Source organism: Balaenoptera musculus, chromosome 2, assembly GCF_009873245.2.
Source record: "Balaenoptera musculus isolate JJ_BM4_2016_0621 chromosome 2, mBalMus1.pri.v3, whole genome shotgun sequence".
Taxonomy (NCBI): Eukaryota; Metazoa; Chordata; class Mammalia; order Artiodactyla; family Balaenopteridae; genus Balaenoptera; species Balaenoptera musculus.
In genome coordinates, this window is record NC_045786.1 from 127,532,353 (window position 1) to 127,544,647 (window position 12,295).

Below are 12,295 nucleotides of genomic sequence, written 5' to 3' on the forward strand. Positions count from 1 at the left end.
AATGAGAGCGCTCTTAAAAAATCTCTTTCTTTCAAATATTGCCAGTTCAAAGGATCCTTTGGCCATTGATGAGTAGGAACTTATATTAATCTCAATAGCGACTCAAACCAATAAGTCTTTTTACAGTTTAACCATGGATGCAAGAGGCATCCCAAAGGACAGTACAAAAGACATAGTCCTCAGAAGATCCAGAAACTTCATTCCAGATTTAGCCTAAGAAAGCAAAGACCATTGTTGTCATAGGTAGTAAGAACGGTATAGTGCAAACAGTGTCTCTGGTCTCTCACAAGAACATGAGGCCGCTCTAGTCACAGACCTACTAATCTATGACACCAGGCAGGCATTAATAGAATGAGACTTTTCCAGCACCAGCAAGACAACGAAGGCTGAGATGACAAAGGCCCCTTATGACAAACTTCCCTGAAAGCTGGCACGGTTGGACAAAGAGAACATTGCTTGTGACTTCATGTCTTGGAATCCAGTCTATTCAACTGGCCACCAAGTGCAAGCTATTACTTGCATTCTCCGGCTAGCAGAAACCAGAGAATATTCTTACTGGTCATAGAGTTATGCTTTCAGGACATAGAACAAGATGAAAGGAAAACTTCACCCAGTTTTTACATGAGAGGACCCAGAGCAAAGTTTGTCTAAATAGATGCCAGTCTGATGAGAACCGTGAACTCACCAGTGTGTGAAGCCAGATCAGACAACAGGCTTCTAGAACCTATGCCTGTGTTCTGCCCTATGGTTTTTCTCCTTATGAGAAATGACACAAAAGGCAGAGAAAAAGGAATACAATGACCATCTCTGGAAGAAAAGGAATAAATAGAAAACGAGAGTACTCACAACAAATCTTTACAAGTCGCCATACCCAAGGAACTAATTCATAAAAATATTTTCTCCTACTAATCTGAATTTAGAAAAAGAAAAGGATTCTTACCATTCTCACTTCTATGAGACCCTGCAGGCAGAGATCTGGGAGACTGATTTGGTACGAATTCTTTCCTTCTGCCAGCACTTACCAGAGGTCCCAGGGTCTCTCAGCTTCCGCAGCCCAAGGGTGAACGGTGTCCAGGCCAGGCAGAGCCCTACTTTTGGCACCAAAACTGGAGAGGAGGAAAATTTCCCCTTCTTCCATTCTTGATTCTTCGGCTGGTCTAATAATTAAATTGACATAAGATTAACAGTTGGCTGGTCTAATAATTAAATTGACATAAGATTAACAGTTGGCTGGTCTAATAATTAAATTGACATAAGATTAACAGGAGAAAAACAAATTTAATTTTGTACATATACATGAGCCCATAAAGAAATGAGACTCAAAGAAGTGACCAAAGCAGGCAGCTTTTATACCTTTTAGACAGGGAAGCAATACATTTTTGAAGAATCAACAAGACGAATGGACCTGGGCTTGGGATAGCAAATTACTGAAGAAGTAACAAGGTTTGTTGATACAGCCTTCTCGGCCCTGAATTTCCTGTCTCTGGCAATAAGGATGCCTTCTACCTTCCTGGTAGAGGGAGGGTGCCTTCACACAGGAGATTTATTTCCTGCTTTCAGGGGGACAAAGAGAGTGAGAGTATTCTTCTTGCACTGGCTATTTTCTTAACTAACTTCAATTCAAAATAACCAACATGCCATAGTGACATATTTTGGGGTGGCATATTCTTTTCACCTTCAAAAAAAGGGAGCATAACATTCACAACTTTAGATTTGGCAGTGATTTCCCGGCTCTAACACCAAAGGCATAGGCAACAAAAGAAAAAAATAGAAAAATTGGACTTCATGAAAATTAAAAACTTTTGTGCATCAAAGTACACTATCAACAGAGTGAATAGGCAATCCATGGAATGGGAGAAAATATTTGTAAACCATATATCTGATTAGAGATTGGTATCCAGAATATATAGAAAATTCCTAAAACTCAACAACAACAAACCTGATTTTAAAATGGGCAAAGGGCTTGAATAGACCTTTCTCCAAAAAAAGATATCCAAATGGCCAATGAACACACGAAAAGGTGCTCAACATCACTACTCATTTGGGAAATGCAAATCAAACTACAGTGAGGTACCACCTCACGCCCATTAGGATCACTACTATTAAAAAAAAAGAAAGTGTTCATGAGCATGAGGAGAAACTGGAACCCTTGTGCACTTTTAGTGATAATGTAAAATGGTACAGCTACTACCGAAAACAGTATTGCTGTCCCTCAAAAAATTAAAAATAGACTTACCTTATATGATCCAACAACTCCATTTCTGGGTATATACTCAAAAGAACTGAAAGCAGAGTCTTGAAGAGATATGTGTACTCCCATATTCACAGCAGCATTACTCACAGTAGCTAAAACGTGGAAGCATCCCAAGTGTCTGTCAACAGATGAATTGATAAAATATGGTATATGCATAGAATGTAATATTATTCAGCCTTAAAAAGGAAGGAAATTCTGACACATGCTACAACATGAATGAACCTTGAGGACGTTATGCTAAGTGAAACAGGACAGTCATGTAAAGACAAATACTGTATGATTCCACTTCTATGAGGTACCTAGAGTAATCAAAATCATAGAGACGGAAAGTAGAATGGTGGTTTCCCAGGCTGGGGGAGAAAGGAATGGGTGTTACTGTTTAATGGGTACAGAGTTTCAGATTTGTAAGATGAAAAGAGGTGTGTGTGTGTGAGTGAGTGTGTGTGATGCATTGTCCAAATGCTTCAAGCTTAGAAGATAAGCTAACTTTTTCTTATTTACCATAGTCACTTTTTAGGAAAATACATACTTCAGTAGGGCTCCAGGACCCAATTCCAGTGTGTGGAGGGGGGCAGTTCCCTTCACACCAATAAACAATCCTCTGACACCAGTTGAGTGTCCTACAATTTCACTTAATTCTTTAATTCTGACATTGCCTACCCAGGGATAGCATCAGGTTCCACAGGTTAAGGGTTGATCTTACAAGACTGCAGTCTCCTCCCCCTACCCACAAACACAATTCAGGCCCCCCATTGCAAGCCCAGGTTTTTACCTGTACTTCTGACTGACTGGCTATAAATCAGAGATTCCCATGACCTCTTCCTCGGTTTTGATTAATTTACTATTACAGAACTCAGAGAAACATTTTACATACTAGGTTACCAGTTTATTATAAAGGAATGTAACTCAGGAACAGCCAGATGGAAGAGATGCAAAGGGCAAGGTATGGGGAAAGGGTGCAGAGCTCCCATACCCTCTCTAGGTGGGCCACTCTTCCAGCATCTCCACGCGTTCACCAACCTGGAAGCTCTCCAAACCCTGTCCTTTTGGGGTTTTTTGGAGCCTTCTTTACATAGTCGTGACTAATTAAATCATTGGCCACTGGCAATTGATTCAACCTTCAGCCCTTTTTTCCTTCCAGGAGTTTGGGGTTGGGGGTGAGTTCTGAAAGTTCCAACCCTCTAATCACATGGTTGGTTCTCCTGGCAAACAGCTCCCCCATCCTCAGGTTGCCTAAGGACTTTCCAAAAGTCACCTCATTAACATAACAAAAGACCTTTATTGGTCTTACCGCAGGAGATTCCAAGGGTTTTAGGAGCTCTGTGCCAAGAATAGTTCGAAGACCAAATATATATTTCTTATAAATCTCAATATCACATACTTCTTTGGAACACTGGTCTAGGACTCTACAGTTCTTTCAGTTTTCAGGAGGGGGATTTCTTCATTGCTTTTACAGGAAAGCAGCCGGATGTGAAAAAAGAGGAAAATGCACTAAGTGATTCTGAAAGTGGCCCTAGATTTTGTTGGGTCATATGGTAAAAGAAAAACATACAGGATCTTCCTAAAGCTAGAAGCACAAACCAAAGCCTTTGTCTACTTTTTTTTCTTAAGTCCATTTAGGTTTTATGTGTTCTCTTCCCAGCATTTCTAAACTTACATCCTTCCCCATCCCTCTTCTTTCCCACCTCAACATCCCACCTTTCCACTTTCCTTCTCTACCGGCACAGAGGTCTCCTTCCATCGTAGGTAGAATAAAGGCCCCTAAAGATGTCCATGTCCCCATACCTGGAACCTGCAGATTGTTATGTTACATGGCAAAGGGAATTAAGGTTGCAAATGGAATTAAGGTTGCTAATCAGTTGACCTAAAGATACAGAGATTATCCTGTATTATCAGAGTGGACCCAGTGTGGTGACAATGGTTCTTAAAAGAGGAAGAAGGAGGCAGAGGAGAGTCAGAGAGAGAAGTGACTACCAAAGAGATTAGAGTGATGTAGAGTGAGAAGAAGTCAACTCACCTTTGTTGGTTTTGAAAATGAAGAAAAAAACCAAGAGCCAAGGAATGCCGGCCACCTTTAGAAGCTATGTAAGGAAAGGAAATATTTTCCTTTAGACCTCCAGAAGGAATGAAGCCCTGCCAATAACTTGACTTTAGCCCAGTGGGATCTATTTCAGACTTCTAACCTCCAGAACTGTTAAGATACATTTATATTCTTTAAGCTACTAAATTTGTAGTAAGGTGTTACAGCAGCAACAGAAAGCTCATACACTTTCCATCTCAGCCTCCTCAGGACAGCTACAGCTTTTTCCAGGGAACATTAACAGGCATTAGGACATAGACTTTCCTGGATACTCAAATAAAAATAATGGGTCATTTAATCAGTTAATGGCAGATCTGTGAGCCAACAGTAGAGAAACCCTTAATAATAGTGGTGTAAACAAGATAGGTGCTTATTTCTCTTCACATAGATGGCAGCCAGTTCACAGCTGGCATGGTGGCTCTACAGTATCAGTAAGGACCCAGATCCTTCCTGCTCCTCCTGGAGTGTAGCCCAGATGTTTAAGATGGAGCTCTGTGGTCAGTATGACTACCTTCTAGGCCAGTAACAGGAGGAAGGGGAAGCAAAAGGCACATCCCTTCCCTTCAGGACTTCTGCTTATGTCTCATTGACCAAAACTTAGTCATATCACCACACCAAGCTGCAAGGGAGCCTGGGAATGCATCTTTCAGCAAAATGTCCCCAACTAAAATTCAGGGTTCTTGTGGTCTCTGTTAAAAAGAAAAAAAAAATTGTTATCACTAATGAAGAAGAGGAAAAGGAGTATTGGAAGCAAGCAGTGGTCTCTGCCACAAGTTACTATATTATCTGGTTTAGATTCAAGGGCAGAAGAATAGCTGACCAGACTCTCAGAGCTCCCTCAGGCCCAATGAGGATTTGGAAATTCTGTGATAGTCTGTATTCTAGTGTGATAAATTCTAGTTTGGAGGAAACATGAACTTTACAGAGCAGTGTCCAGGGGCCTGTAGACCATGGCTCCTTCCATTTTGGATCACTGGAAGAGTTAGGCTACTCTACTGGGTAAGTCAATACTCCATCTTGGCCCTGTGAAGTTTTGCAAGACTGGTAGATGTCCGTTTGATTTGGGGGCACATAATTTCCCTGTGGGGCTAAGATGATTAGGTCCCTAACCATGCTGGTGAAATCGCAGTTGTTGTTAAAGCCTCCTTTTTTGTGTTTGTTTTTGCATGCAAGATCCTTCCCTTGATCTTCAAGCATTTGAAAGTAGAGTTCAGAGATCTTTGTGGCTTCAAAATTCTTTCAGTCTTCCTTCCCATTTTATTGTCTCCAAACCCTTTGAAAATAAATTGAGGGAACAGTTTACTATCCTCCAATTTATACTATAAATGTTGTTGGGCTGGCTTTTGCAGTATTCTTTATAAAATAACACTATCCATGAAGGGACCTCTTTGTTTACAGAGAGTTAAATGTCAAGAAATAAGAACCAAAGAAGATAATTTATAGACTTTTGCTTTTTTGGTAATTAAAATAAAAATTGTTTCTTGATTTTCATGGATATGTAAAAACCTATGTACTGAACTTATTATGGGTTATTTTTCTTTCTGTAGGTTTTCTATGTGTCCTCTTTCCTTTTTGAGATAGTAGCCTGATCCTACTTTATCCCTAGATAAAAATATTCCCCAAAGCTAGTAGAAGTCACGGTTTTTAATATAATATCTTCAGAACAAGATATGACTGGTGGTGACTGAAGCAGTGTTTAATGTTTCTCATTTCTTGGGTCGTACACTCTAGTTAAATTGCAGCTCTCAGATATTCCTTCACTATTGGGTGTCAGTGACCTCAAGGGGCAAATTTACATTGACGGTCCTGAAATAGTATATGGCACCTTGACATGGAGCAAGACCTGATGAGAATGTGGGGGAAGTGAGCACTGAAAGTAAATAGGGTACTTTCTGAGATGAACAACAAGAATAAAGTGAGATGGTGGGTCAAGAAATAATTAGAAGAGAAATGAAATTGGGATAGGACTTGAAGGGATTGGGGGACAAGGATGGGAGTGGGTCTGGTAGAGCCAGAGACAAAGAAACCATCTCACCATCTACATAGGTACAGAACTCCACTCTCTAAACATTTATGTTCCATTCCATATTCATAAAAGTATTAAGTCTGTTGTACTTAATTTAGAATACCACTGGTCTACTCATCAATGCAAGTAACAATTTAGACATAGCAACGCCTACCCCTTGACATTATAGATTGTTCCTGAAGAATTATGAGTAAAGTAATTGGTTGTGAATCAAGCCATATTTCAAATAGACTGGAGAGAAAGGACCATTTAAAACGGTGCTGGATAAACAACACAAAAAATCCACAAGTCCTATTGCAGTGTCTCTGCAGTATAATAGACTGAGGTGCTTACGGTTAACCAAAGAGTCAGCATTTGAGCCCATCAAGATAACATGGTAAACACAGTGTTTTTAGTCCTTAGGGATTATATAATTTACCATTCCTGCCTCTGCTCACCTTTCATTCCTCATCCTCTGAGGGCACTTAACACAGTATCTAACAATAGCAGTATCCAATAATAACAACAGTAATTATGCATACTGTCACCCTTACCATTTTGAACTTATTTCATAAATTGACATAAATTTAATAACTTGCTTTCTTAATGTGGCAACATATCTTATTTGATTTGATGAACATTCTTCTTTTTTTTTCCCCCAAAGAAGGATGGAAGGGCAGAGGTAGGGAGTTGGAAAAGCAAACCTCATCTTCTGGCCTGCCTGCCACTCAGACTTAGTGCTGGATTGGGGATGTAGATGGCTGGAGGAACCTGGCCTGACTATAGCCATTTTGGGGGGATCCCCCAGTTATGATGAATCTGCACATTTGGCAGCTGGAGAGTTCTCTGATGCATTTTTTCTCCTTGTTTTCTTTCCCAGTGTGTCTGAAAAACCCACCCAGCATTCCAATGGCCAGCAACAACACCGCCAGCATAGCTCAAGCCAGGAAACTGGTAGAACAGCTGAAGATGGAAGCCAACATCGATAGGATAAAGGTGAGGATGGCGTAACCCACACAGCTCAGCTAACCTTGATTGTCAGGAGCATGACTTGCAGCCATGTGTCATTTGGCTACTTTTCTATGGAGAGTGATGAAACCAGTGATGGTGGAAGAGAAACTTAATGGTTAGGCAAAAGTTCATTTTTCTAATGTGTCTTTGCCTCCTCTGGATTTCTCCAGAATAAAATGATAGTATAAATTAAAACTGGTTCTCCATGTGGACGTCAAAACGAAACTTAGGCTCATGGCTGAATTCTAGTCAAGGGATTTGGAAAACCCATGAAACGTAGAAATCCACCAGTTCACTTCTCTGACCTTGTAAAGACCCCCTTCTCACTTGGGTTTAATTTTTTCTGTCCTTCCTTATGTCGTTTCTAATTTTTAGTGTCTATCTTCATGTCTAATCCTTCGATCCACCACTGCATGTTATTTTTTTTCTTCTTTATACCTTACTGGATTGTTTTCTTCAGAACGCAAAAACCACACGTGGTCTCCCTGAGAAGTCAAACAGCATAGAGGTTTCATGGAACTTAATATTCCACTTCTTTCTTTCTCTCACTCCCCAGATCAAACCTGACAGCTTTGTCTTAAGTTGGACCTAACACATTAAGCCAGGACTTTAAATCCAAACCTTTTGTTGGCAGATTTTCAATGTAAATTAACCCACACAGATAGCTACTGCAGGGTAGTAAAGTAAATTTATGTCAACTATCAAAGCTTCACTTTCCCAGAAGACCTGAGCATTTTATGAAATGGAACTCAGCAACATTTTACTAAAATTAGAACATTCTTTCAGATGCCTTTTTTAAACTGGAAGATTTGTCCATTCCTGACTTAGCAATCTGAACAATCCAGCCATCCTTTGGAAGGTGCTTCTAAAACAAAGGTCAATAAATTATGGTTCATGAGCCAAGTCCAGCCCACTGACTGTTTTTCTCAATAAAGCTTTATTAGAACACAGCCCCACCCATTCGTTTACATACTGTCTGTGGCTACTTTCACACTACAACAGCAGGGTAGAGTCGTTGCAGCAGAGACCCTGTGGCCCACAAACCCTAAAATTTTTTCTCTCTGGCCTTTTAGAGTAAAACTTTGCTGACCACTGGTGTATAGCAGTGGTTCTCAGACCAGCTGTATATTCATATCACCCAGGGAATTTTATAAAAGGACCAATTCTAAGACCACACTGTAGACCAATTAAATTAGAATCTATTAGGGTATGATTCAGGCAGCAGTATTTCTTTTAATTATCAGTTAATTTCAATGTATAGTTATGGTTGGGAACCATGGTCCTATAGGAAGGGGTTTGCTCCTTATAACTCCCATCAGGTCTGGCCTAGAGCATGAAGGGAGAGCTGGTCTTCCTCCATAAGTAAACTGAGCAAATTTCCATCTATCCTGAATCTCCTTTGTAAAATTCATGTCCTGGTAATGGACCACAAAATGTAAACAGCTTCTTCTTTCTTGCAATAGCTTTAATTCTTTATTTATGAATATGATAAAGGGTCTTCACCATCTGTCCTGTGCCTTTTTTACCTTCCTCTTCTCCTTTTTTGCCTCTTCTTTTTTATTTCCTTTCTTTAAAAAAGTATAATATGGCAAGTGCGCACAGTACCTGCTGAGAGGAGTGAGGTGGCCCAAAGATTGTGGCACCAAAAAGAGTCATTTGGTTCTTTTTTTTGGTTCTGTCCATGGACCTTCTGGAAAATGCCACCTTGCCTTTTGGCATGGCCGAACGAAGAAAAAAGTGTTTGAAAAGCACTATTGTGGTTGGCATTTTCTGTTACTACTCAGCATCCCCAGGCCCACACCCTGAAGGAGGGTGTGATGGTGTTGGTGGCGATGAAAAGCTGACAGTGGGAAGAACAGGACAAAAACCAACCTTTTCAGCCATACGTCAGACCTTCATCACCTCTCACCTGAATTACTGATTGAAAGGCGCTCTTAGCTGATCTTTGCAATCCCGTCTCAACCCCATCTCCATCCCTGCCATCGCTTACCCTCCATGTGGCCAAAGACAACTTTCTACAAGAAAACCTCATTAGTTTCCTCTCTTACTGAAGATCTTTTCTTGATTCCCATCACCTGGAAAATGAAATTCAAACTCTATAGCAAAGCATACAACGTCCTTCCGACCCCTGCCCCACTTTTCAGCTTCATCCCCTTCCTCTCACCCACATGCTATATTGAACCATTTTTAATTCCCTTGATGACAATTTCAAATGCCTTTAACATTCACTCTCCTCCTCTCTACATTTCTGCTTTAGCAACTCCAGTGACTCCTTGAAGACTCAATCATTATATCCTTTAAGACACTTTCCCAAACCTTCATCATTAGGTTGGATTTTTGCTATTTTTCAGTTATTCATTTACTCCTTTATCCAATAAATATTTTATTGAGAGCTTTCTAAATTGCCAGGCCTTGTTAGATCTCTATATCTCTATAGAGATACAGAGCTAGATGAAAAAGAAGACACGATTCTTGCTCTCAAGGATCTCCTAGTCTGGTAAGAGGTTACCAAAAAAAATGAACAAGACCTATTATTAACACAAATAAGATATCCAAAAAGCATAATTACCAAATATCATGAGAAAGAAGTCAACACCACACCCTGATTCCCTTTGAATACTGCTTCTGAAGAGACCAAATAAATCACTATCTGTTTTAGAGCGACAAAGCATTAGCCTAATGAGCTGAACAATGAGTGACTGCCTTCTTACATGATCGTCACTTTCATATCTCTGAATTCCTCTTGACGCCATTAGACCTGAAATTGTTGGAAATGCAGTGGCAGCCTGTATCTCAGCATCTGTTCTGCACATCAGAGCCAGGCAGGCATGCTGTGGTGAAGTGTCAGATTATTTTTAGTTTAGCTCTTGGGTAAAACTGCGACTGTGTTGACACTGTTGGCAGCTAGCTGGTTTAGGGCTTGGTTATCTGCCTTTTGGAGTCCCTTCCAGGCTTCTGAGTGGTCAGGCTTCTCCACCTACTTTCGGTACATGATCCCATCAGCAAGAAGGGGCTTCTCTCTGAAGATCTCAAGTTTCTGATTTTCCAATTAGAGTAGTGACCTCTTCAAGCTATAAAGGTGGCAGTGGCTTTACGTCCATCTGGCAGAGCCTAGTACAGCTGAGGCAACAAGGAACAAGGAGAAGGAGGGCCTTCCCTGGTAGTCCAGTGGGTAAGACTCTGTGCTCCCAATGCAGGGGGCCCAGGATCTATCCCTGGTTGGGGAACTAGATCCTGCATGCATGCCGCAACTAAGAGTCCGCATGCCACAACTAAGAAGTCCGCGTCTAAAGATCCCATGTGCCACAAGTAAGACTCGGTGCAGCCAAAATAAATAAATAAATAATTTTTAAAAAAAAAGAACAAGGAAAAGGGGACACAGCTGACACTGGAGCTGTCAAGGGTCCCTTAAGCAGGGGGTGGCCTTATCCCTCCTTTGGCCTCCAGAATAACCTGGAGAAGGCCCTACCTTGAGAGGGAGGGTCTGAATAGCATATTCATTTTTAAACCTTCTTGTTTCCTATCCCTTTGCATCACAGATCCTGAGAGATTTGGGCTAATGAACCCATTATCTGTTCATAAGCCTCAGGCATATATAAATGATACTCCCAGCCTCTCTGTGTTTCTTTGTTAGCATTTCATTCAAGGAGAGAAAGGAAAGAGAAACGAAAGAAAGCTGGGAAGGGCTCTGGGGAAAGAGGCAGAGAGAGGTTGTGGAAACTGTGACACTCAGATGTACAAAACAACAAGATACACTGCTGTTGAGCAAAGGCCAGTGAAAGAAAGCTTGTCCTGAGAGCGCAAGTCGAGAGAGCATGTGTAAAAGCAAAGGACAGTAGGACTTCAGTTAAATCTATTTATTCATCACTATATTAGGACTCTGGGTTTCTAATAATAGAAACCTAACCCAAGCTGACTTAAGCAGAAAGAAGGGATCGATTATAAAAAATACAGGGTGTCTCAGAATCTAAGAGCAGAAATGTAGCTGATTAAGCAGAGGGAGTGAGAGCTGGAAGGCCAGCAGGAACTGCATGTGCTCTGTGATATCCCTGTTTCTCCCTGTATATCTGCCTGTTTCTTTTCCTGGGAGGAAGAGATTTCTCAGCTGCCTGTTCCATATGGCAGACACAAGGTGGCTGCCCATGGCTCCGAGGATCACATGTCATACTTTCAGCTCCATGAAGAAACAGATAGATTCATGTCATCCCTTTTAGTCTCACTCCCATATTCCTAGAGTGGTATATTTGTTCTACCACGGATGAGCCATGCAGCTTCAATCAACTGATGCTAGAATTGAATCACGTTGCACAAAAATGGCTCCTAGGAAATAACCCACCCATATGGTTGGGAAGGGGACAGATTGTTAAGGAGGGGTGAGAATCATTGTAAGCTAGAAGGATGCCCTTTAACAGAGGGTGTTGTTGACATCATGAATAATGTAGATGTAAGTGCAAAAGAAAGCCAAGGCCAGGAGCCTGGGTGAAATGATTGCTTCTTATCTAGTTGGATGCTCTTTAAATTGCACATAAAAATGTCAAACTTATTTCTCATTTCTCCCAAATGGTTCCAATAGACCTTTCCAACTGGCTCGTCTTACTATCTCAAGAATATGCTATGCAGATTCCCATCTCTCTGGTTATTCTGGATCCCTCACTGAGAACACCCGTCCTCTTATTCTTTTCCTATGTCCTATAGACCTAATGTTTGTGTCTCTCCCAAAATTCATATGTTAAAATCCTAACACCCAATGTGATAGTATTTGGAGGTGGGGCCTTTGGGAAGTGATTAGGTCATGAAGGCAGAGCCCTCAGGAATAGAATTAGTGCCCTTATAAAGACTCAGAGAACTCCCTTGCCCCTTCTACCATGTGAGGTTATAGCAAGAACACAGGCATCTATGAACCAGGAAGCAAGACCCTCAACAGACACTAAATCTGCTGGCACCT

At 41.0% G+C, this 12,295-nt stretch overlaps 1 protein-coding gene across 2 annotated transcripts in view; it reads left to right on the forward strand.

Annotated features, from left to right (window-relative positions):
• Positions 1 to 12,295, forward strand: part of GNG2 (G protein subunit gamma 2) — a 128,884-nt gene that overhangs the window by 95,798 nt on the left and 20,791 nt on the right. For both annotated transcript variants that reach the window (XM_036844955.1, XM_036844956.1), the window contains one exon: positions 7,220 to 7,335. In XM_036844955.1, coding sequence (XP_036700850.1) covers positions 7,249 to 7,335 — 87 coding nt within the window. In that variant the 5' untranslated portion in view covers positions 7,220 to 7,248. The remainder of the gene's footprint in view (positions 1 to 7,219; positions 7,336 to 12,295) is intronic.